Genomic DNA, 26,935 nt, shown 5'->3' with positions numbered 1-26,935 from the left:
TACTACACAGGTAATGCTCGACTGACCACGACTTACAATGGTAATAACTAAGAAAACAACAGTAAACATTGCAATTTTTTTTCCTACATTTTGATCGAAGTAATAAACTTTTATTAGAATATTTGCAAGATTTTATCCGAGTTTGAAATTCAACCTATGACTAGAATTTAGAAACAATCATTTTAAAATCGAGGACTATCTGTAGGTATATTCAATGATAAAAGACATTGCGTAATAAAATATAATGGCACTTATTAGGTATTTAACCGGTTCTATGCCTTCAGCGAGTTTTCTCACTCTATGAGGCAGTGATCGACAGGCCGCGCATACAAATTTTGTGAGTTATCTTGTCCGACTTTAAACTCAAATTGCTAGCCATTGTCGATTGATTTGCAAAATCTAAAAAATTAAACACAGTGACATCTGTTTGAATAGTTATGAAATACGAAGCCACAAATTATCGGTATTACACCGATTTTAGTAAGAGCTTCGCTCTATATTCAACGTGTGTCGTTAAAAACCTGCGGCCTCTCAGACACTGTCGGTAATATCACGAGGCATAGAAAAGGTTAACATATCAATGACAAAAAAAAAAAATATAATACAAGAATTCAGCATAATCTATGAACACATTGATGAATTGTACATATGCATAAAATGGGCTACATAACTAACAATACATAGTATTTATTGTAATAATTTTCTACTGCATTCTTTTTTGTAATTTTTCCAGCAACAAATCACAATAAGCCCAGTTATAAATTTTAAACAATTTAAATATTACCAACATTATTGTTGGCAGATAAGTAAAATCAGGGAAGTGGCACACAGTGTCATAGAATACCCTTTATGAATGAAGTTAACAAGCAAATACTTATGGAATCCAAATGGAAAATGTAGGTAAGTACACAACTATTTACCAAAATGGCGGAATACGGAGGTTACCAACTTTGAAACTAACAGCCTCACATTTTGTTTGATTGCACACTCTGGTCATGGAATTATTTTAATTGAATTTATGACCACATAATTTAAATCAGCGGATCCCAACATTCACGAAGAACAATTTAGAAACCATTCAAAGAAAACTCTCAATGATGAATGTAATATAGCACAAAATGAATGTATGAAAGATGAGAAAATACTACAGTTAGGAATGAATATTAAATATATTTGGATGCTAGACTTAAAAACATAATTAAATAAGTAAACGCTGAAAACAGCTAATCATATTATTTTTAATACTATTTTAAATTTATTTATGATTCGCCTCGAGGGTTGACTAAGATATTTTTTTTTCACTTGGATATTCCGAAATAAATAAGGCATTACGCGTAAAAATGCATTATTGCATTGTGCAATAATTTAAGTGAGCTATCATCATAATACAGTTTTCATTTTAAATGACTAGATGGACATATTTAGAAAAACTTTCCCAAGATTCAATCCAAAATAACTCTCCAGTATATTACGCTAAACATAATTATGTTCATAATGACAAACAATAAATGAGAATCATACACGTCCGACGACACGTTCAAGCCCAAACCTGAAAAATTAAAACAAACGTTGATTGTTATGAATATAAACAGAATAAAACACAATATTATGTAGTAGGTACTTATACCCCATTTACACATGCATGGATTTACAGTAACTTGGACAGTACGTATTATCGCGGCCATAACAAGAAAATGTACGCGTAAAGATGTATTATCCTGCAGTTGCAAGATTGTATGCATGAATCAAAAAAGTTCGGAAGCTTCTGAATTTTCTTGCGACAGTTGTGAGTTTTTCGATCGGCGCCTGCGCAGTAGAACGATAGTGGCAAACATGCCAGCAAAAAAACGAACTACACTGCAGAGAGACTCTTTTTGAAGTTAATCGATTTTTACAACCTGTCAAATAATACCATTAAATGACAACATCGCGTCTCTTGAACTTTACTCTTGAAGAATGAGATTCGAGAGACAGTCAGTACTTTTACGTGTAAACAATTATTGTCACAATAGTTTAAAATACACACTATTGCAGCCAGTAAATCCATGCAGGTTTACAGGCGTTATTACAGGTACCAGACTTAATATCTCGATCACCGAAATCCCATAAAATATTGTTTTATTTATTTTATCCTCTTTAAATAGATGTGTAGAATGAATTCAATCTCAATGTTAAATTAGGTAGTTGGTTAAATGGTTAAACTAGTTATTTATAGGGACTGAAGGTAACAGTACCCAGTAAAAATTAAATTATTAAAATAAATATTAAAAGATATATTATCAACACTTTCTTCTAACTATACGACACATTTATTGTATTACAAATAAATTAATATACTGTAGAAATTGATTAAATTTAATATTTTGTCAATGTATAATTAATACGGTATCAATTTTATTATTTGATAATATATATTTTAGTATTTTGTTCACGTATCCCTATTATTTTTATGTCAACCCCATCTTTATTGACACCTATAAGACAACCTGTGCCCCACGAATACAGTCCAGCGCCAGCGGTGGTCATTTAAAAGATATATCACAATTTATCATAATCATCATTAGCCTGTATCAATTCGCTGCTGAATGAAGACCTCCCCAAGCTCATTATATTTATCTTGGTCCTAAGAATTACCCTGCTATATTGAACGATCAGCATTTGCAAACTGGCTCCACTAGTAATTATTATATAAATACAGGACAACCTAAATCGAGATAGTGGGACAGTGTTAAAAAATGGGATATGTTTCGTAAATATGTGAAACCTGGCCACGTTAACTGCATAATATTATGTTTTATTTTATTAAACACAGATTTGACAGTTAACACCATTAAAGTAATTATCATAGAAAAACATAATTTTACCTTAAAAACCTTAAAAAAAAACCAATAAAAAAAAAGTTGGTCTGAGTGGGACTGTTTCCAATCGATCCGTCTATAATTCAAGCAAATTATTTGTTATAACCACGTTTTAACTGAGGTACTTAAAAACAGTAGGTAGGTAAAGTAATAATTACAAACAGGTTATAAGTGCAAACAGATCTTTGAAAATATACAATTTTGATCCTCAGAAACAAACAAATTAGAAAAATTCTACAAAAAATTTGGACTCAACCTCACATCTTTTATTATCTAAGTGAGTGCTCTTATTCTTTAAGCAACGGATTCGTCTATGACTCATGCAAATTAATCAACAACTAGATTATTTGAGGGTTCAAGTGTGTACGAGGTGTGTAAGAAATTTTCTGGATCATAATTTGCCATGACTTTTTTTATATATTATTATACTTACTCTTAGAGTGTAATCCCAGCTACCGGTGGAGAGAGCAGTACCATCCGGAGAAACCTGGAGGCAGGATACTCGATTCTCATGTCCATACAGAAGACAAACTCGTGCACATTTCAAAGTGTCCCACACGTTAACCGTGTAATCATTGTAACCAGCAAACAGCAATCTCCCTAAAAAAACAATATAATGATCAAATCGTCCTCAAACTGGGATTCAAAATTGTCGACAATTGGTTCACCCTCTCTAACAACCCCTCTCCGCTTAGTGCTGGAAAAGATCGATGGAAAATACATCATTCTGCCAGTTGACGTATAAAAATGCAGCATAATGCTGAAAGCTTTTTCTGTTTAGCCATTGCAGGCATCTGCCATTAAGAATGTTAATATATTGTGTGCTCACAGATGTCACCGATGTGTATATGATTTTAAATTATAATAATCAATTAAATTGTTTGATTGATTGTACACCTACATTAATGGAAAATATATTTTAAAACAATGCGAAATAATAGACCGCTTACCGCTGACGGAGAAATCAACAGAATTAACACCGAAGATGATACTTTCTTTGCTATACACCGCCACTTCTTTGTCAGCCCTCAGATCAAAGAGACGACACTGAAATCATAAATATTGTGTTTATAAAAAATGTCCACTGTGGAGCAAAAATTAGCATATGTACTTGACTCCTGATTGGTGTGTAGCAATATGTTTAATCTGGTCCAGAGAATGGAGTGAATGGATGCAACCAATCCTCGTAAAATTAGATCTGATACGATATTTCCTGTAGAGGTCCATAGATACTGTTTTTTATACACATAATCAATGAAATGTTTGTAAGAATACATTTTCTTTTTGACGTGCTATCAAACAAAATATGTTAGTGATCAAATCGACACCTCCTACGTATAAGGCCGGAACTGCAAAATGGTACTTTTCAGTAGTACGATTTTAATAAATTTTAATGACACAACAATGTTAATTTTTAATGCTGAAATCGTAAGTATTTAGTTGATTGATATTATATTACATATATTGATTGAATTTTTGTTTTTTTTTTTTCGATTATCATTGTTGCATTATGGCATTATGTGTCTGACGTGGAAACTACGTTGGCACATATGAAATGTATTACAATAAAAATCGAAAAGAGTTTGTATGCCTTTTTACATCATACCTATCATATCCAGAAGCTTGGACTTTATAACTTTGACAACAAAATAAATGCTGTCAGTGAATGTGAGCGTCGTTTCGTTTCTTAACCCCCCCAAGATGTACTATATATTTAAGCATAGGCCTACCTCCACTCCGAAGGCTATTGCCGATTTTTTTCAATACCACAAAAAGGAAAATGCATGTCTTTAACTGCACCTCTAATTTTATTATCACCGGCCGCCACTGCCTACAAGTACATCTCTACCTTTCCCTGGACAATGATTCATGACATTTCTTATTGTGGAAAATGCGGATAAAGTAATTATCCTGCGTGCTATACTAACTATCAATGATAATATTACGCAAGCATCCATGTAACTTTTACTATTTTGCAAGTGAGATAAGATAACAGTGATAAAATTAGTTTTCCATTTTAATCACAAAATGTGATGAAAACTCACCGTGCTATCATCAGATCCAGTGGCGACTGCATCTCCGCTCGGGTGGAATTTGACGCTGTTCACATCCGACTGATGACCTTCAAACGATTGGACAACTTGACCGGTCCGCATGTCCCAAATCAAAACCATTTTGTCGCAACTCTAAGCACAAATAAAATTTTCACTACATAAGATAAGCTTTCCACTACATAATATTATTGGGATAAATAACAGAATTTCCATATCCAGAAATATATGTAACAATTGAAATTAAAGGATGATCGTACCCCAGACACAAATGTGTTTCCTGTTTCCGACGGTGCGAGATCTAAAGCCATAACATCAGCCCCGTGAGCGTGAAAACTTTGGAGCAATTGACCCGATTCCACATCCCATAAAGCACAGGTTGAATCTCCACTGCCTGTTAAAATCTGAAATACCATAATTTAAATAATCATTAATCTCTCTCTTCATCAGCATGCGTCTTGCTTCTCTATTTCTGAAGACACTTATTGAATCAGTTCATAGTTCAATTAATGAGGAGCGTAAGTGCTATCCTATAGTTTTGAGAAGAGCACATAGAAAAGTTTTGATGATGGTATTTTTTTACATATATATTATACAGGTAACACTCGTTCATCGCGTACCCGGTGAGCGGGAATTCAGTATATCAAGGTTGATTTTTAACATAAAAAAATTCCCACACTTATTTTGACATGTGCCACGTGCCATAAATCATCACCCACATACGATCAGATTATTCAACAGTTCTCGAGTTATCTTACATAATGAGTGGAAAACTATAGTGCGAAAACATCTTCTTGGCTACATGTTAAAACTGTGTACTAACATGCTCCGCCCATTTTTAACCGCACTTCCATTATAAACTAACAAGCTCCTCCCATTAAGTAAACAACAGCGCCTATAAGCGTAGCCAAGAAGATGTTTTCGCACAGTACGTATGTACATTCTTTTTAGCAATTAGAAACCAAATGAATGCTATTTCTTAGGTTTATTCCAAAGTTGTATTGCGTTTATTTCATGTACCTATAGCGTTTATTTTGTTTAGTTTATATCAAGCTTTCATATTTTAAATTGTTATGTATTTCAAATCAGCCATTCATCATGAAATTAAACTTATCGCAACCGTGTTCAAAACATATACTCCGCAATCAATTGGGTTACCTATATGTGTGTGTTTAGATTTTGAGCACTTTGTCAGATCGACTTGATTTTTGATCGACTCATCGGACATTGCAATTAAGAAATCAATTTTACAAACACTGTCTTATCTCAGTATAAAAAGTATGAAATGATATTATGTCAAATGTTAGCATATGGTGCCCTCACTCAGCGGATAACTTATACTGGAGGATCTATTACTGCAGACATGAAATATATTATTATTTGAGAATATGGGAACATAGATCAAGTTTATTTACCTGCTGGTCAGAATTGGGGAATGTACAACACGACATGTAGCTGGTGTGCGTACCGACTGTCCGTTTCTTCGCTGAAACATCTTCCTCTAATGATAATGGATACACGGTCACTTTGTTATCTAGACCCCTGGAAATACACCAAAGGATTTCATTACGGAATATTTGTATCATAAAATATCATCAGAATATGAGTAAGTATAACCATATCGTCGTTGAAACTAGAAAATTGTGTAACTCCGTTTTAATCGAAAATTGACTTTGAATGCCATCTAGTGGCCGTTGATAATATCTATCCATCTTGCAAATTTTGTAATTCCAGAAAAATTGTAACATTGTTAAATCATGGATGATTTAGCTCGAAAACCATATATTTGTATAGGAAACCATTATGTTTTTTGTCTCTCCTGTAAAGTAGTGTTTTTGGAGTTACACAATTTTCTAGTTTCAATGACGATATGGCGGTATAAAAAAAAAAGTAAAACATTTTGTTCAAAAAGAAAAACACATTAGAAAACGAAATCACAAAACTAGTCATATAACAAGTCACAGTCGAAGTGACGCATCAATCCACACAATAGCATCTAATTTGGCCCGGTGTATGGGTGAAACTCCTCCGAGTAAAACATACATGTTTATTCTGTTCATTTCATAGAACTACCAGTTAGATGAAAATAAAGCTAAAAAAGCTAAGCACTCTTCATCTAATATAGTGGCAAGATGCCTGTCTCTTGCCTGCCTTTGGAATGTACTTTTTTGATACAGAGCAAGGATCCAATTGATTGATATACCACAGTGGCGAAGACTACATACCAGGCGATTATTTGAAGCCTACCTTCTTAAGAAAAAAAATTTTTAATTGCATATTGACTTATTTATGTAATCACTTGATTATATATTCTATAAAATAATTTATTTTGCCAACGAGAGATGCCGTATGTGTAGGAATGTATTACACAGATAATAACAAAACAATCCGCAAAGGTTTTAAAAAATATACCACAGCGCGCCATCTGTCTTGACGTAAATAAAGGTCAGATTATCTTTCGAATAATTCTCAATTTTTTTCATATGGACTTTACGTTGCGTGAACTAAGGTAAGTTCCAATCACAGAGCCTAAAACTAAATAATTAACAATTGGACAATTTAAAAAATAATTGCTATGGTGTTTAATCGAATATTAATAAATATAGACTGTTTTTAAAAATAAAAAGAACTTTTATCTAATGATTTTTGATGTGTAGGTATGAATGTTTTGAGAAAATACATACTTAATTTAAACTGATCGCTTAATTTTATGTCGTCAGTGAGTTTTTGAAGTTTCATTAAATTAGTGTGTCGTTGTGTGTGTACCTATTCATTAGTAGTAATATCGTATTTCTCGTAAGTATACCTGACAAGTGTGATCTTTTTATCAGATCTCCACAGCCTACCTCTTTCCAAAAGTCACCCTTCGCCACTGATATACCATCATATCAACTACAGGCGGACCTCGACTTACGAACGTTCGACTTTCGCACAATTCGCTATTTCGCACATTTCAAAAAAAATCGTTTTTTTAAAACGTCGCGCTGGCCGTGGGGTTAAGAGGTTAAGATATCCCCTTCTCGCTCGCTCACAGGCAAGTGCATTTCTTGCGTCACTTGCATCCTGCTCGCACCCGTCACTTTGCTTGTGAGCTAGCTAGGATAGGTTTAGTCTTGCGCAGGAGCGCGTGCGGGCGTGTGATGTTGTGCGTTTTGCTAATTTTCTTCATTTGAAATATTTCACCCTAAAAATTTATAAACATGAGTGAGAAACGGAAAAACTGCAGTGTTGATACGAACAAAAAGAAATCAAGGACTTATAAAATTCACATGACGTTCTGATTGCGGTGAATCTTTTGCTTCAATCGGACGTTCGTATGATACAAACAGGTCTACTACGATATGTTCAATTTTGAAAAATAAAAATAAAATTAAGGAATACGTTCAAAATTGTGGTATTATCTTTAAAGGTTGTTTCCAAAGGACACGGCATAGATATGGATGAAATGGAAAAATATTTGTCATCATGGATCGACGACCAACATCAAAAAGATGTCCCTCTGAATAATTCAATTATTCAAGCGAAGGCTCTTAGTTTCTACAAAGATTGGAAGGCCAGAAAAAGAGAATTCTAACACGATTTTTCAAGCAAGTAACGGTTGGTTTATATTAAATTCGCTGGAAAATCGGCTGATGCGGATAAAGAATTTATTTCCTCATTATCCAAAATTATTGAAGATGGAGAATATTCCTCTAGCCAAATATTTAATGTAGATGACACAGGTTTATTTTGGAAAAAAAATGCCTAGTCGTACATTCTTATCTAAGGAAGAATCAGTTGCCCCTGGGCATAAACCTTCTAAAAACCGATTGACATTGCTTCTTGGTGGAAACTTGGCTGGTGATTTAAAATTGATGCCAATGTTAATTTATCAACCAGAAAATCCCCGAGCATTGAAAGGGAAGGATAAAGAATTGCTTCCAGTAATCAAATAAAAAAGCCTGGGTTTACTGCGTTAATATTAAAAGATTGGTTCACTTTACATTTCGTGCCAGCAGTTAAGCAATATTGTAAAGTTAATGATTTACCATTTAAAATATTTTATTTAAAATAAGAAAAAGGAGAGTGGCAAAGAGTTAACTATTGATAACTTTTTAAGGGAAACACCCGCAAACCCCACTTAAACATGTCTCTTAAACATCTTATATTTACTTGATAAATAAATATTTCAAAATACCCACAATTTAATTTTTTTTTACTTCCCTCTACTTTCGAACATTCAACATTCGCGCACCTTTTCAGGAACCAATTATGTGCGAAAGTCGAGGTCCTCCTGTATTACAATTGCATACTTCCGTCAGTAGGATGTAGGAAAGTCAATTAATCATTATTTCTTCAGAATGCACTGAGAAACCGCTGCAGTCTCTCCAGTACAATAATGATAGCATACGAGGCAGACTAACAATAATAAAATCATTACAAACCCGCAAGCCACAAGGTTCCCTGACGGTGCGTAGGCGCACGCCATGACCCATGTTGTCGGCATTGTAACTGCATGCTCCTTATTTGTAGTGAAGGCATCCCAAATGATCATTTTTCCATCCTGCACAAAAATCGTTGAGGAATTTTACCATAGTACAGCCGTTAGTTACTATTTTACCATACCAAGTACATTTGACATGACGAATTGGTAAACTTTTTAGGAAAGATATTTTTGCCATTATGATGCCCTATCCTTTCTCATCATGCAAATCAATATTTAATGTTCATATAAAATAATTATCACCACAAAAGTATTATTTTAAACCTTTGTTCTAAAATTTTGTAAAAATTTTGGCTTCATAAGATATCCATTGATATTGCACTGTTTCGAATTATGTATTGTTTTGTCATTATTTTAACCACATAGATTTAATGTTCACTAAAGACTTTTTAGTAAAATATATTTGTGGAATATTTCCCTAAGCATTTTCATGAGCCCAGTGACAGTGACAATCGCAACCTCTCGAAACATCAAATTTGTCAAAAAAAGTGAAACGTCATTGCGCAAAGATGCCATCAGACGCGAAACAGCGATTATTATGTAGATATTGAACGCAGAAATCTTCTGAAGTGGTCTCTCCTCGTATAATCAATCTCTTGGACAAAGTAAATATTGTTGCACTCGTCATTTTGTAGGAGATACGGCGACCGGTGAGTTTGACTTGATGTTTGAATTAAAATGGCTGATTTGTAGCGGTTTGCGCATGCATAACTGCAACACGAACGACGAGCGACATAGGGCGCATGAAATTTGTTACTAGCGACACCAGATGTTTTTTTCAACCTAAAATATTGCATTCCAGTAGTGTACGGAGCTCCATTTTGTAACGTGTGTTTTGTGAATTACAACTATGTCACATCGACCTAATCAACATGTTGCAGAGGAGACGAGTTTAGATTTGAGAGCCGGTTAAGAGTTTGCATCTAACACGGTAATTTTGAAGAAATTGCAACAATTCTCCATGTAGGTACTATTATCTTAGTGACCATTCTCTGTCAACCAATACATGCTAACATAATGAATAGAGAAATATTAGTTTATATTTCTATGCAGTATTTTAACATTAACGGGTAATGTGGAATAGTGTTAGGCCATGTCCTTCACAGTATCGGTAAATGTGACACTGAGCAATAAGTGTTTACCTGTGATGAAGAAACTATGTGCCGCTTATCGGGTGACCAATCAGAGCACAGAACTTTTGCTTGGTGACCTTTAAGAACTCGTCTTGGTTTAATATTCATATAATTAATTATTTCCAATCGCTCTGCGACAGTTGCCACTGAAAGGAAACATATGAATTAATACATGTAACTTTCCTTCAGCTTTCTTTCAATCACCGCAAAATGGAATCATATAATTCTAATTGATTTAAATTTTGCATTCCGGTAATTACCTTTCGGTATCTTCAGGCACGACGCCACACTCACTAACGGCAAATTTACAACTGATACATATTGCATTACAGCAAAAAACTAATAACCGAGAAGAATTGAAGGGACTACAGGGAGGCCTTCATCCAACAGCGTATCAATATAGTGTAATTCTTACATGTGACATCGTTGAGTTTGAGTCTCTCATCTTCCAGTTTTAATTTAAGTGTTTCAGCCTCCTTTAACAGAGACTCCACCGTGTCTCCAGGACTATTTACAATAACTGCTGTGTCAGCAGCCATTTTCATCTGACACACTTATCCAAATCAGAAAGATACTGAAAAATAGAGAGAAAAACTTAATAAACATATAAGCCATACAAGATGCATAAAACCTACTTCCGCACCATGATACACTTCTCGGATGCAATGCAATACCAGATATACGCAAAACAATAGCCACCAATGTAGAACACAGCACTCAAATGTGTGAAGAAAAACTACCATTGTATGGACAAACATCCTCGCATATCTGGGCAGTCTTCATTCAATGCACAATCACAATAATCGACTCCCATGCGTCAGTGGCTGTTTTTTTTAGGAGGTAACAAAATTTAAACTGCTCTTTCCTTATTGTTAGACACATTGTTAAAGTCAGATATTCAGATATGAGTTCACTTCTGAATGGCCGGCCATTCATCAATTGACACCGTTGAGAAGCAAATGTGATTCTGAAGGGAAAATTAATTGTCAGCTCAGGAGATAGAAAAATGACTATTCACCAAAGAAAATATTCCTAGGAAAACCCAGTAATATATTTGTTGCGCTGCACAAAAACTTTTATACAAAGGGGGCCGTAAAACTAAAATATTTGAAAACTACTGCCCTATGTGGATCGTCCACACATGGAAATGCAGTCTATTTAGCAAAAAAAGTACAACATAAATTGTCGTTGTGACTTCAAAACCAACTTGTCTATAAAACTTTACAGGAGAGGCAATGAATATCACAGATTTTAATGACATTAATGGACATATTATTTTGTTAAAACAATTCCAGAATATCTTTGATCGTGATCCATGATTATTTTCCTTAGTATATTAATTTTCAAAAATGTTGTGTTGTTTAATTTTTATATGCATAACCTAATTTAAGAAAAGATTACACGTAACCGATTTAATATTCCGTTTACATGTGCATGGATTTACTGCTGACAGTACGTATTATCGCAGCCATAACAAAAAAATGCAAGTGTAAACACGTATTATCGTGCAAATTGGAAGATTGGTTCATAAAAAGGTTCTTCATAAAAATGAGAATGGGAAGACAGTCAGCACTTTTACGTGTAAACAGTTATTATAGCGATAATTTAAAATACACACTACTGGTGCAAGTAAATCCATGCACGTGTCGAGGCACTATAAAGGCGCAACGAAAAATGGGCGCACGGACATGCTAGGACTGCAGCCGAAATATAGACCAAACACTATTTTAATTCACAATTTACAAAAGGCTAAGCTACAAGTCACCCTCGTTTATTGTGACATCGGCGAGTGCAAATTTATTATATCACAATCGATTTTCAATATAAAAAATATTGCCCCACTCTTGTTTTGACATGTGCCACGTGCCAGAAATTATCACAAAGAGAGGAATCAATTGACTACAAACAAAAGTAAGCAGATGAGTCACAGACAAACCAAGCAGAGTAAAATAGAATATTATTTTTTCAGTTTATTGCAAAATTATATTACTTTTATTCTATGTATGACGTTAATTTTGTTATTTAGTTCATTAATGAAGTATTTTCATACATTTTTTTAAATCCCCATTGCGAAATTTCATTTATCGCCATCATGTCCAAACCGTATTCCTCCTATCGACCTAGGATTAATTACCCATATACCATGAAGCAATTCACTCGCAAGGGGACTCACCGGTCCTAATTTCGAGGTTTGTCTTTAAAATGGCTAGGTTCCAATAAACAGATTGCTGAGCGATCTGCCAATGACAGAGCCATAACAGTGAAGAAGCATTGGTTTCCAAATATCGAGAGGAACTAAATATTCCAAATACCAACAATAAACAACACTTGATAGTGCTCTTTGATAGACTTAAACCAGTAGGTACCGTGATTTAATCAAATATTTCATATGTGGAAATACAAACTGAAATGTATTTTTGTTCTTAAAAATCACCAAAATGATAAATTTATTAATAATAAGCCTTGTACTGTAATGTATTAACTGTATATAATTATTGTAATGTATATGTGTATTTACTCATACTGAACGTACGTGGTTGATATTGATAATTATTTACTTTTGTTGATATTTTTAATAAAAGGGGAAAATGTTGAAATGATGAAGGTTCTATTGATATTAAATGGATTAAATTAAATGGAACACAGAATCGCACCTACAAAAATATTAAACATATAGTATTATACGATACATTAGAATATTATCGATAATATAATTATCAATTTAAACGTATTTTTACCGTGAAAATTGTTGAAGTGTATTGTAAAATCAAAACATTCAATCAATACTTGAAATTCTATCTGTCAGTCAGGTCAATAGACAACTACCGGAGCAGTGTTGCCAAGTCAAAATTTTTAATTTCAGTAGAATGTGTAAAAAAAATTCAGTAGATTCGACAAAATATCAGTAGATTTCTGTTTTAGGAAAAAAATTTCGCCGCGGGCCGCAGGTTCCCAGATTTTCATAGTCGGCTTGTTTTTTTTAGGAAAATTATTTCGTCGCGGGCCGCAGGTTCCCAGATTTTCATAGTTGGCTTGTTTTTTTTAGGAAAAATATTTCGCCGCGGGCCGCAGGTTCCGTATTTTTCATGGTCGGCTCGTTTTTTTAGGAGAAAAATTTCGAAGTTCCCAAATTTTCAAAGATGGCTAATTTTTTTCCCGGCTGGTGGGAATTTTGTGAAATCGACAAATATCAGTAGATTTCAGAAAATATCAGTAGATTCAGTATATTGCCAAAAATATCAGTAGATCTACTGAAATTTCAGTAGACATGGCAACGCTGTACCGGAGTTACAAGGAGAAGAAGTTGCCTATACAATTAATATGATTATATTTTAATAACCTCCCAAAATGTAATGTTAACGTCCACGGTAGTATAATTATTTAGTGTCCTATCAAAATAAAAAATTAAATAAGACCGCAGTGAAAATATTTTAACGCAATTTCTCATTTAGGTATATTAATTAGTCTTTTTTAATGTTCATCGTGAGACGACTGCAAAAAAAAATTTTTCGTGTCTCGGGACTATTTTTCCATGAAGGCGACGAGATTAGTTCTATAATATGACAAAGGATTTTATTTTAGTAAATTCACTTTAATTTGCATGTTTCTTATCAATTAAATAGGTAATTATTATCATTTATTTGAAATCAATGATAAAGGTCAGTATGGGTAGGTAGGTATAATACCTACCAAAAATTCCATTGATTTTATAATGTTCAAGTGTTTAATCAATGTCCTGAATTTAATATGAGTTATAAACAGTTGTGTGGTTTTGCCTACCTAAACAATAATAAATTTTGTGCAATTAATGTGCAAATGTTGTACGTATATTATAGCGTAACTGCCACGTGAACAGCTGCTTCCGACAGAACAGCCAATCGTTTGCCACTTTCAAAAGTCGCGTATAGATTTGACGTTTGTTCTTTTGGGGTTTCCTCTAGTACTGCATTCGGTTGATTCGGCAATATCAAATTACTCCTAAATAATGTCAGGACAGTGGGAAGTTGTCGCGAGAACCAAGAAGGAAAAACCAGTTCCAAATGGAAAAACTAAGCCTGTCGAAGAAGAAAAGAAAAAGTTTCTTGAAAACAGCCCGAAGCCGCCGGGCAAAAAAGGTATCGTTCGTATTAAAAATATTTTGTAATCATTATCTTTTATACAGCTTGCATTACCGGTGATGTATATTTTGTATTATTGTTTAGGGCCAATCGATGTCGCTCCTAATTTTTACATGAATTTGGATAAAGACGATGATTCCAAAAATAAAGAAACGCAAGCCAAAAAGGCTGCTCAAAAAAAACTTGTGCAAAATAAGAAACCTGTCGAAAAAAAACCCAGCGAAGTAGTGAAAATAAAGAAACCTCATACCTTGGAACAAGCGTTAGCTTCGGTAAGTTTATAATAAAAATCATTTCACACCTAATAAATAGTCACTGACTCTCATATATTTTTTGTAAATAGTTTATGCCGACAACGGTGAAACATAATATACCTAATATTATTTCTTTCAACTTTTTTGTGACTAGGTATGCTGCACAAAATAATACCTACGTTTACATAGGTAACACATCTATGGAAGTATAATTTAATTATTAATACCTATCTATATTTTTAGTGCATAATACAAATGACACTATTTTTGTTGATCCATCATCGACTTCAATATGTTTTCAAAATTGGAACTGAGCAGAAATCCGTGTGCATCAAATTTTTTTCAAAATTTTGAAAATGTAAAATTATATATTTGATGTATTGTGATTGAATTATTAATACAGTCTTTGTGTTTTGTTTTTCTTAATTTAGATTGATTCTGATGAAGTGTGGGCGATCTACAAATCGAATACAAACACCGGAAACGTGTCATGCTTATTAGACATGGCGCGATTCATCAACACTAAAATTACTGTGGACCAAAACGACGAGGTGTACACAGAACTACCCTTAGATTATCCTCTATCCATTGTGCCTTCCAACCTCAAAGATGTGATTGAAAAGGCAATAAAAGAGCATCATCGTAACAATATCAACCTATTTCTAGAATTATGTTTATCCTCCATTGCTAATAATATGAATAAAGGTAAAGAATCTGTCAATTTACTTACTTACTGTACATTACATTGAGTCTTTCATGGAGGTTACTTATTCTGTGAATTGTTCCCAGGCATGCCCGCAACTGGCTACAAGGTGATGTCGCAGTTGATTGCGAATTTGGATGAAAATTATGCCATTCAATGCATACCCAAAGTGGCAAATCTCATGAAGTCGTACCAGAACAGACCCAACATTGGACTGTCTTTGCTTTGGGCAATCGGTCAGGGAGGATTCAAAAACATCAATGCTGGAATCAAAAGTATGTAAACAAATAAATGATGTACCTACATAGAAAACACCTTGGGTAATACTTACCAGAAAAAATCTCTTTTGAAAAAAAAATACGACACTGGTATTGCGCCAATATGCTTTAACTAATTAATCTACGGGCATCCTACTGTTATGCAGATTGGTAAGTGGTATCTGCGGTGTTTTAAAGTTCTGTATGTTCAACGTTTATAAAATGCTACATTCTCAAATCTTGTGAATTATTCGTTGAGTAAAAGAAATGGTTTATTAAATGATAATCATTTTATATAAGTGGTGATTTGACTTATGTGATGATTACATTGCAGGTCGGTACATGCATTTGTTCAAGGCGTTCAGTGCTATTACTGCATTAGTAAAATCACATGATTAAATAATTAAAAAAAAAATAATATCTTATAATAACTCCATCTAGGAGTAGAGGTTGTCATTGATATTTCTCAAGAAATCATGCGAATAAATGATTTTTATTTCTTGAGAAATTGTAATAACCCGAACACATTACCATCACGTCACGTACTGTCATGCTAAGATAGAGATAGAAACGTTGAGATAGAGACATTGAATCACTATCGGTAGATATATTCAAAATGATGTCCCTTGTACGAATGTACAAAAGATAATCTCTTGAATTTTCATGAATCTTGAGAAATCATTTAGTTGATGCCGAATTCTCGATAAATGAAATCTTCATTTGAGACTTTCACGGTTGTTTTTTGTCATAATAGATTATCGGGTTTCCACTGCGTGTACTTCTTCCTTCTTTCCTCGACGTATCTCTGGTCGTAACGATTGACACATTACTCTGAGCAACATTTGCCTTAGCTAATCGGATTCCCTTTTGGCATTCTTAGAGCAGCGGTTGCATTCACACACCTACACCTTCATCATAATATATCTTTTAAAATCGATTATCATATTTTCAGCCATTCTGTTGTTGTTTATATATCATATTAATATCAGCCGCTCAGACCAAGGTCGCTGTAGACAGAAACATAGTTTAGAGAAAATACTCTTATAGAAAGTGTAAGGTAATATAAACAATCCAAATTTTGCCATGTTTGCTCCCCAGTTGGTCACATTCAATTTTTACCCTCATTTAGTACATTTTTTCTAAATCCATCGGCATATTTCACTCGAAAGTACTTTTCCTGCTGATGGTAACTTGTATCTGAATCTATAATGATATTCTAAAGCTCAAATTACATTGGCAGATTGCGTCTGGCCCGATCGTCTGCCACGACTGTCAAACTCTATTCTCTATGGTTTTCAAGGATCGTGAGCGATCGGGACAAAAGTGGAAAATTTTCTATTATTCCATCGTGCAATACATTCATTAGCAAGCGAAGATTGCCGAAAGCGTACGAAAATAGCCGAATACGCACCCGCTCGCGAGCCACGCAAACGGTCGTCAAACACTACGAGATGGCGAAATCTCAAAAAAATGTAAGGACTAGCGCTGAGGACACGGTCCTCGTCGAATTAATACACGCCAGTTGAAATATAGCCAAACTCGCTACAATTGGTCTTAATCGACTGGCTTGGAGATTCAAGCTCGCCCAGTTATTCATAATGTAAATATTAACAAGTATACAAAACTTTCTATAAATGTCAAACGGCCGCGCAAATTTGAACAGATGCTTGCTAGGTTTGACAGCTCAGTTTTTTTGACGTAAAATTGCGCGGGAATACGTTCAGTGTAGCCACCAATCTAAGAAATATCTAGTGTCCGGTCAACCTATATTTTTAATAATAGCAACACTATGTTTATTTTTAAACCAATCAAAAGCAAGGACCAACGCGATTGAATCGTTGCATGTAATTGCAAATAGTGTTAAAACGTTGGCCACGACGGTTGTTGGATCAGGTTGGGTCTGCGCGTCTGCCAATGTAATTAAGCCTTATGGAACATGACAATAATAATTTAAGTTTTTTCTTGTTCACACCGAAGACAATTATTATAAAATTTCTGTCGATTGTCTATATCTATAATAAGGAATATACTGTTTCATTTGTAGTTTGGCGAGAAGCTTTGGTACCAATGATGGACATGAGACATTACGTGAAATACATCATCACCTACTTAATAAATTTGCTCAAACACCACATATCTAGTGACGGCAAGAAGACAGTTTTACGCAAAGCAGAGTTTTTGGACATCTTTGATTTCATTCACTCCAAAAAGAAAGGAGTTCTCAAAGATTTGGAAGTTATTTTAAATAACCAATCCCCAGTTTTGAGAGTAAGTGATTTATAAATTTCTATAAAATAATTTTACCCATTATCATTCAAATTATTAAATCCAATAGTTCAAAAAGATAGATACCACAAGTTTTTCTCGATATTATGTTTATTGAAAAGACACTGAGTTATTTGAGCTTACACCATTTGATGTTTCGGAACCGTCGCAGGATACATGAGGGGTTTACATACAAAAATGGCAGTTTTTCAGAAACTAAACCTATAAGACAGAAATAAAACACTTCAATGGACATGCCAACATTTAAAAAAAATAGAAAGCTCCCGTTTTTGTTTCTAGTTCCTTCACATGATAAAGGGATTGATTTAATATTGCAAATAACATCACTACAAACACTAAATAATTTATTGAATTTCGACATTGTAAAAACATTGATATGCCATGTTGTCTAAAATGATTGTTTGCTTTCTCTTCTCCAAAAACAGAAACTGTATTTCGAAAAAACTGAATCGTGGAAAGACTTTGATTTCGTGGACCAGCTTTTGGAGAGATTCCCGAACACGTACGCCGAAAAGAAACAGCAGTACGACCCCAAGACCAAAGAACTCCTCAACTGCTTCATGGAGGCGCTGAGAAAGAAAGAATCCTCTTACAAAGTGTGGACCGATATCCACGGGAAATATTTGAAGCAAACTTCACACGTACTTGTATTTATAGGTTAGTTCGCACACTTACAACATACATACAGTAAAACCTCGTTACTAAGAACATGGTAAATTCGAAATTCGCCGTAAATAGAAATTTTCGCAATAAAAAACTGCCCTTGAACATTATTTTCATATAAAACCATACCTTTAATCCGAATTTCGTACTACGATTTCAGAGTCCTGGCATATAAAAATATTCAATAAATCGTAATAAAGTACACTATTTCATGAGCCAGTCATTGAAAATTGTGACAGACTTTTTTTTAAATAAAATTGCTTATTTTATGAAGGTAATAAAAATAATGCTGATATTTTATGACCCATTAACATAGTGGACAACTGCACTCCTCTCAAAGGAAAAACAATAACTCACATGTTTCAGGGCTGTAGGTATTTAATTGCTTATTGGATTTTCACATAGTTTTACTAGTGAACCAATTGTGTTGCCAAATTGGAAAAATAAAAAATATTTCGTATTTTTTTATAAGTCTAGCTATCTAGCTCAACACATGGTGGTAAATACATAACTACCTACATTACTTAGTAACTTCAATTAAGGTGATGTCTCTAGGTAAAGTTGTTATCGAAAAATAGCTAGAAAAGTTTATTAATCGGTAAATATATATTCAAAAGTAATGAGAAAAATAAAATAAAAAATTAAGATGTATCGTGGAGTTCTATATACCAAAAATACGTGTCAAATTCGGTACATTTCTATCGGGTGGTAAGAATGAATGACATAAGATTTATTATCAAAATTACGATAAAAATGTACGTAAATCTATTACCTAGGGAAACGCTAAACGTTAATTGGAATTTATTATATCCTTATATATTTTTTTTCAATTTTAAAAAACATCGATTTAGAGGTTAGAAAGCATGCAATTAAAATCGAAACATCTCGGTTCAGACTTAATTTATCGCAAAAAACGCTTAGCGTTTCTATTAAAAATATTATTTAATAATTTTTAGGCTAGTTATTTAAATTTAATCTTGTATTTTTGTATATTAACGAATCGATTGTAAATAAAATGAATATTTGACAAGACTTTATCGACATATGCTGCTAACGCGGAAATAAATCGAACTATTTTTGAAACAGTACTTGCATAGATAAAAAATACATACACACACACATACATTGAAAATAAAGGTTCGCCAGGTACGAAGACAAAAACTGTGTTAATTCTGCTGTCAATAATTTTTGTTTGCGATATTGGAGCATATGTCAATGGACTACATATATCAACCTCCACTTTCTGAAATAGTGTTGTGTAATTATTTCAGATATTTATTACTGTTTTGACGTACCTACCTTTTATAAAGCGATTTTAAAATAAATATAGTTTCATAATAATATAAAGAAAGCATACGAGCGAAAATGCCTAAGATACTTCTGACACACATCAAATTTAATCATTGTCTAGTAACTGTACAATTTATCCATATTTATGTTAAGTGTTTAAAATGTTATAAGTAAAAAAAAATCGTCTATTCACGTGGTAGTCGCGAAAATTATGAACAATATACAATGTTAAAAATAATAAGAATTGTTAAAATTTCTAGTCACAATATTATTCAAAGACAAATTAACCCGATCAAAACAGCCTCGACAAACTTCCACTTCACTAACTTTTGTTCTATATGTTTATCCTGGATACAGCGGCAAACACATTTTGAAAATAGCCGATATACTGGATTATTTGTTGGCCTTAAAATTATTATCTACGTGCCTATATAACTGTATGCCGTCCTGTCAAAAAGTGGAGGTTGATAATTTAGTATGTAGAAAATAGAAGTTATTATTATTCTCCATAAAATATAGGGTAAACAATTCAGTGAATGAACACATAAGAGGTGAATTTGAAAATAAATTAAATTAAAAACGATTAAATGAACTAATAAAATTATAACAATAGGTAGGTACAATAAATTGTGTATAACCGTGGTATTACTAATTTTATGCCGTGATGCTTTGATAGTTGAACTTTTCATAATATTTGGATCACTATTTAGTTGCTCATTTGTCTGCTACATCATAAAGTCGTAAATATTGTTTTTTTATGAAGCAATCATAAATACAAAAAATTAAGATCTACTTTTCAATCATAGTAGATACCTAGGAATATGGTATAGGTGTTGATAATTTTTAATTATTTATTCGAGATCTTCAGGGAATTACAAAAGTCCACACCTAGAAACCACTGGGCCAATAAGGTTTCTTTTTATATCTCCAAATCCATTTCACTTACACATTTATAGGTAAAATAAATAAAACTATCTTTTATTTTATCTTGCACTGTTCTTTAAAATCGACATTAGATTTTTTCAAAGAAATAACGTTCTGTCTTTTTCTTAGAATATTATGTAATCAGTGGTGCACTTACTTCAAATTCTAAATTTTTTTCTTACGTTTTACAATTTTTTTTTTAATTTGTCACTTATTTTGTCCTTGGGTTTGCTTATCAAGATTTGTTCGCATGTTTATTTACATTTTTTCTTACCTCCAACTTCTTTTTTATTCAATTCGTTGCGTGTCTTACTTTATTCTTATCTCAGATATAGTTAGTTAGTTAATACAAATCGTCCACTCTGTGGAGGCCCATATGAACCCATTAGGATCGGACATGGTTGAAACGAAATGAATTGGGATGTCTATATAATATCGACATTGTCATAATTATAACTACAGTCGAACTCGGTTATTACAATCTCGGACATAGCGAGATCTCGGATTTAATGAGGAAACAGTCGTTGACATTTGGTATATGATTTTCTCCGTACATTTTTATTCACTGTTATAACGAGATACTTATCGGATATACCGAGCTAAAATACTGGTAATGTGTTGATCGTTTAAAGACATTTCGACCCTAAGCAATAAAATCCGATCGGACAGGATGCCGCCGGGGACAGATTACGTTTATGACACTAGTTAAGTGTCTAATTGTTGTTTTCGCCGACAATAAAAATACCTATTCTCTGATATAACGAGTACCGCTTATAACGAGCACATTCAGCCGGTCCAACCTTCCTAGTAATAACCAAGTACAACTGTATATTCCTTATTTTGTTTAATAATAATTCGAATGGCATTTGTTTTGCTATTCATTTCATATCATTCTTTTATTCCACCTCTAGTAGAAATTCGATGTAATTGTCAATTGTACAAGATTAAACTCAATCTTATAAACATTTGTACTTAAATGTTCATTTACTACTATAAATGAATTTTACTGTAGAAAAATATTTATATTAATTCGTATTGACAACGTAAAAAAATCTGGTTCATTGACTGGACAGGATACCCTTGTATTGCCACTGTAAAAAAAACTACGGTAAACAAAATGTAAAAATCATAAACACTTTAAATCAAATCAAATAGAATTGTAAATATTTTATGGGGAAAATATTAATTGTAAATATTTTTACATAGGTAAGTAAATATATAATAAATTTAAATGCATTTTTATCAAGCTTATGATTTTTAATATGTGGCGACACACAATATTTTATTTTATATTTTATTGCCATCTGGTTGCGATCGACGAAAGTTTTTAGTAACACATTTTTAGAAATTCATGGTAGATGCCTGTAGATGCCTTTAGATGGCGTTGAAGTCACATTTGATCGTAAATTGAGGCAAAGAATTCGCCTTAATGGATTAATGATGCATGGTATTTGCACAGATTTTAATTTGAAAGAATTGTATCGGAAATTTGGTAGAAACATCTATGATCGTAAATGAAATTAATGAATATCAAATTAAAAAATTTCCCCCCATACATTTCATATTCATATTTTCGGTCCCGTGGAATTCATATTACTATTCATGTTACTTGAAGGGCTCGCAGGAATAAATATTGTCAACTGTCATTTTATTTAGTTAAAATTGAGTTGAGTATGCCATCTATGAGAATCACCTCAAAATTCAGCCGATAACTGTGTTTTCGGACTATGGAATCTTTTTTTAATATATCGATAAATATTTTAAGATGAAATTGTGTCAACCATAAATTGGCGGCAGGTGACACGGAGGCAACCAAATTTGGAGTTATGCAGAAGACTCAAATTTGATTTACATATTTGAATAAGCTTTAGAATATAAGGGTTGACATTTTATCGTTTTATCCTGGGCCCACCATTTATTAGCAGATATTACAGCGTGCTACCCTATAACTTTATTGGTCATACATAATTCGGAAACACCTCTGAAACACACTTATTAGAAAAATAGGTAGAACGCAGGTGACTTAATTGGTAAGCACATTGGACGGAATCCGATGGATGCAGGTCGGCGCCATATTTTTGTTCAAGATTATGTATCTGCGGTGTCTTCAAATTAAATATATTCAATAAAGAATATTGCATTCTCAAATATTGTAAATTATTCATTGAATAATAGAAAACATTTATTTAATTTTATTGATTGGGTAATTGTTCTTTCATTACATGGACATTCAATTTCAGAAAATAACTGGAAGTCACTGAACGCTACTTTGAATAAACGTCACCTGAAGACAACTGTTTCCCACTTCAAAAGCGCATATCAAGATCAATTGAGTTCGAAGAACAAGGAAGAAGGGGTACAAGGAGCGTTACGTACTTCTCAGGTAATTTTTACAGTTTTAAATATCTTTAGCTTTATGAAAACGAGTCCTGCAATCTTGCCGAGCAAAACATATAAATGGAGATTTTTTTTTGCCATGTAAAAAGTGAGTGATGATTTATGAATAACAAATACACACAGAGTTATAATCACTGTTATTTATGGCACTTTATGGCACTACAACAACACAAGATCTCATCGACGTAACGTCGAAAACATTTATTATGTAGAATTTACAATCGCATAAATTTAACTTTGACATCGATTTCCTAAACTTATTCACTGGTACACTTGTATTCATTCCATCAACAGCACCTCAATTTATCATTTGTTGTAAATTATAGTCTTTAAATGCATATAATTATTATCGAAAATGGTCATTGTCGCAACACAAAGCATTTTATGTAACGTAAGTGGCGTACGGTGGTGACTTCTAAGATAAGGTATGCTTTTCAAAATAGATGGGTTAATGAAACCGCTGATAATCCAAGAATTACTTATTAAATATATCTTTTACTTGAATCTGCTATCTGTATACCAGTGGCGAAAATAGTGCACATTAAACTTTGTCAGTCATATGTACAGTGGCGCACCCAGGGGGTGGGCCAAGGGGCCCTGGCACCCCCCAAACATGAAAATTATCAGAATGATTTTAAACATTGAAATTTAAAGCCAATAAACTATACCTTGGGGCCTAAAAACACGGCAAAAAATGATTTGTAATTCTCCAGCACCCCTTTTAGAAAAATTTCTTAGATTTTAATTTCTAACACAACACTAATCTCAGGTTTTTTAAAAACCCAATCCTTAATGGAACTGTCAAAAAATTCTCGGTGTTTACCCGAATTCCGGAGTGGTGTAGGTCATGGCTGGGGAGGGCTGACAAGCCTCTAGCCTGGGGGCCGGGGCTGTGGGGGGCCCGGCGTGTCGGGTTGACGAGATAAGTGAGATAAACACACACCATAAATTAGCTCCATTATACTTCACGGTCATGAACATTTTCAATTACTTATATAATTGTGCAATATATTTTTTGACTATTATGTGTCGATACTCGACAGCTTCATTATTAAAGTAGATGTATTAAAAATCGCCAATAATTCACTGTATAAGTACCCTTAATTTGAACTAAAACACAATTTGAAAAACGTTAATGTAGTGTTTCACACTGCCTTTAATCTTAGCGGTAGGTAGGGGGGCCGCCAATCCTAGTCTGAGGGCCCGTTTCAGGATGTGGGGACCATGGTGTAGGTAATAGACAAAAGACCGATAAACGAGGAGAAGAAAAAGAGCCTATGAGACTAATTTACATTCTCTTCCTTGGGCCCCCCCCAATATTAAATCCTGGGTGCGCCACTGCATATGTATATGTTTTCATTGTAATAAGACTACAATTTTCAGATGGTGTTGGTGAGTTTTTAAAATTCAATGAAACTCTGCGAAAACCAAGCCATAATAAATAATAGTCAAAAAATACCCATATATTATATTTTATTATATAATATCTATTTTATATCTAGGATATTTTATAGATAGAATAATATTTCTTATTATAGTTTGGGTTAGGCAGGGCTTAATGGATTTAAAAAAAATAAACCAACAATATTTGTGTAATATGACGTACATATTCTTAATCCAACGAAAACAAATAAGTATAATTGAAAAAGTGTGCACAACTTTGTCATATCGCCCAAAATGTACCAAAACTATTATGGATTGGTTTAGGTAGGGCTTAATAGATTTTTAAAAACTAACCAACAACATCTGTAAATTGTAGTCTTAGTTCAATAAAAACAAATTCGTATGACTAACAATGTGCACTATTTATGGCGGATCTTAACAGCCTACCTCCACCCTTTGCTACTGATATATACATAACTACTTATGATGAATCTTATGTGTAGAATTGATATTTTATAAAATAATATTAGATACCTATGTGCTTATTATTTAACAAGGCTTAGTTAATTTCGAGAGAGAGAGAGTCGTTTACGTTGATAGCTGTTTCGGACTATAAACCCATTTTCGGAATGGTGTAGTCGACCATGTAAACGCCAGTTCAATTAATGATAATATTATACACAGGTGAAATAAATTTCAAAACAGAATCAATTACTGATTTCCTGTTGGACTAAATAATCATGTGCGCAACAATACGAGCGGCCAAGCAATATCATTATTTGAACATAAATCTTCTCGAAAAGTCACAATCTTTTAACGTATGTAATATTAAAATCAAATTTTTTAAATTATCACTAAACCAATTATATCTTTTACTACCAAATAGCAAATTTAACACCACACCACACACTGGGCTACTAGTATTTCATGGGGTCCGGTGCCTAAAGTTGGTAAGTCAACATTTTAGGTATTTTGAGTCAATGATCAATATTATGTGTATTCAGTTAACTATGTCTGAAAAATAATTGGACGTGATCCGACGATGGGAAGGTATTTTTTTAAATAGTGATATTATTGAAAAAAGAGAGCCATTCCTTTATGTAGAGTCTTTGTGACTCTGTCCATAAAATATGAAGCATTCGCCGCCTACACCACATTTCGAAGGCATCAATTCGCTGACTGTCATTACGGTAGTGGTAGATTCCTACAGGCCTAATGCCGGGTCCACATTGGCAACATGTCGCCGGCAACCTCGTTAAATTTTACGATAAGTATGATAATTATCGTAAAATTTCTTAAGCAATTATGATAATTATCGTAAAATTTAACAAGGTTGCCTGCGACATGTTGCCAGTGTGGACCCAGCATAACGGACCTACGCGACGGAACATGTGATATCTGACGAAGACCAATGCAACATGTTTTTGAAGTGCTGTTATATTATATTGATCACATCATATTAAATCGTTTGTACATATTTTTTTCTTTAGATTATCTATGACCACAGAACAGATTAATAAATAGAATTCCAATAGGCTATATTCCAATACACTACATTTTGACGCAGGTTTTTGAATGTGCGAGTGTCATAAAAATGAACCACGCATTATAAGCCCTGTCCACATATGGGATTTTTTCCGTTCGTCTCACGAATTCATCACAGTGCATGCGTCGTCTACGCATTCCGAGCCTCAAATCGGTTTCAAAATGGCCGTTATTTGTGATGAAAGTACTAGCGCAGGAAGATCCGACCCCTTTGGATTTCTGTTCAACACTTCAGCAACTTCGTATTTTTTCAGGAAGGTTCGGGTAGTTCGTGGAGTTATTAGTTTATGGTTCACAATATTTATTTTAGTCTATAGTAATAGTCAATCAGATTGGATAGTTTCATTATTATTTACGAATTGCGTAGTGAGATTATACAAATATCCCATTGGATTATACAAATAAATTATGCATACGCAGTTTTGACCAAAAAGTAGTATGACATTGCAGTACTAGGCGTAAAAAACAAAATTAAAAGTTTGCTGTCATATTTTTCCAATTAATCAGTATTTATTTTGAGAGATGACGTTTATTAATTCATATAAGAACACGGAATATTTATCATTCGTTAATGCAAAATAGAGTAGGTA

General features: G+C 33.4%; 2 protein-coding genes across 2 annotated transcripts in view; one reads left to right on the top strand and one right to left on the bottom strand.

Moving 5' to 3' along the window:
- Positions 1-82: 82 nt before the first annotated feature.
- Gbeta5 (guanine nucleotide-binding protein subunit beta-5) lies at positions 83-13,333 on the bottom strand. The gene is made up of 10 exons (XM_085943573.1): positions 13,264-13,333; positions 10,941-11,099; positions 10,535-10,671; positions 9,334-9,452; positions 6,325-6,451; positions 5,170-5,313; positions 4,904-5,044; positions 3,809-3,905; positions 3,292-3,458; positions 83-1,549 (listed from the first exon to the last, which is right to left on the bottom strand). Exons 2-10 carry the CDS (start codon positions 11,068-11,070, stop codon positions 1,538-1,540), a joined length of 1,074 nt encoding a protein of 357 aa, XP_085799699.1. The 5' UTR covers positions 11,071-11,099; positions 13,264-13,333; the 3' UTR covers positions 83-1,537.
- Positions 13,334-14,412: 1,079 nt separating this feature from the next.
- Positions 14,413-26,935, top strand: part of Tmem214 (Transmembrane protein 214) — a 29,678-nt gene continuing 17,155 nt past the window's right edge. Inside the window, exons 1-7 of the mRNA XM_085943402.1 lie at positions 14,413-14,640; positions 14,728-14,915; positions 15,329-15,602; positions 15,687-15,875; positions 17,902-18,125; positions 18,569-18,800; positions 23,261-23,403. Coding sequence (XP_085799528.1) covers positions 14,511-14,640; positions 14,728-14,915; positions 15,329-15,602; positions 15,687-15,875; positions 17,902-18,125; positions 18,569-18,800; positions 23,261-23,403 — 1,380 coding nt within the window. The 5' untranslated portion in view covers positions 14,413-14,510. The remainder of the gene's footprint in view (positions 14,641-14,727; positions 14,916-15,328; positions 15,603-15,686; positions 15,876-17,901; positions 18,126-18,568; positions 18,801-23,260; positions 23,404-26,935) is intronic.

Source organism: Rhyacophila brunnea, unplaced genomic scaffold, assembly GCF_057557595.1.
Source record: "Rhyacophila brunnea isolate RB1 unplaced genomic scaffold, BYU_Rbru_1.0 scaffold_16, whole genome shotgun sequence".
NCBI classification, from domain to species: domain Eukaryota; kingdom Metazoa; phylum Arthropoda; class Insecta; order Trichoptera; family Rhyacophilidae; genus Rhyacophila; species Rhyacophila brunnea.
Note: the sequence above shows the minus strand (reverse complement) of the source record. Positions and strands in the feature narration are given on the sequence as shown.

What these genes read in the sequence shown, in the direction of transcription:
- Gbeta5 (XM_085943573.1), bottom strand. Translation starts at nt 11,070, where the DNA reads ATGAAAATGGCTGCTGACACAGCAGTTATTGTAAATAGTCCTGGAGAC. An exon ending in ACATAGTTTCTTCATCACAG is followed by an intron (nt 9,453 to 10,534) that starts GTAAACACTTAT and finishes ATTTTTGTGCAG; the next exon opens with GATGGAAAAATGATCATTTG. An exon ending in GGGAACCTTGTGGCTTGCGG is followed by an intron (nt 6,452 to 9,333) that starts GTTTGTAATGAT and finishes GTGTATTTCCAG; the next exon opens with GGGTCTAGATAACAAAGTGA.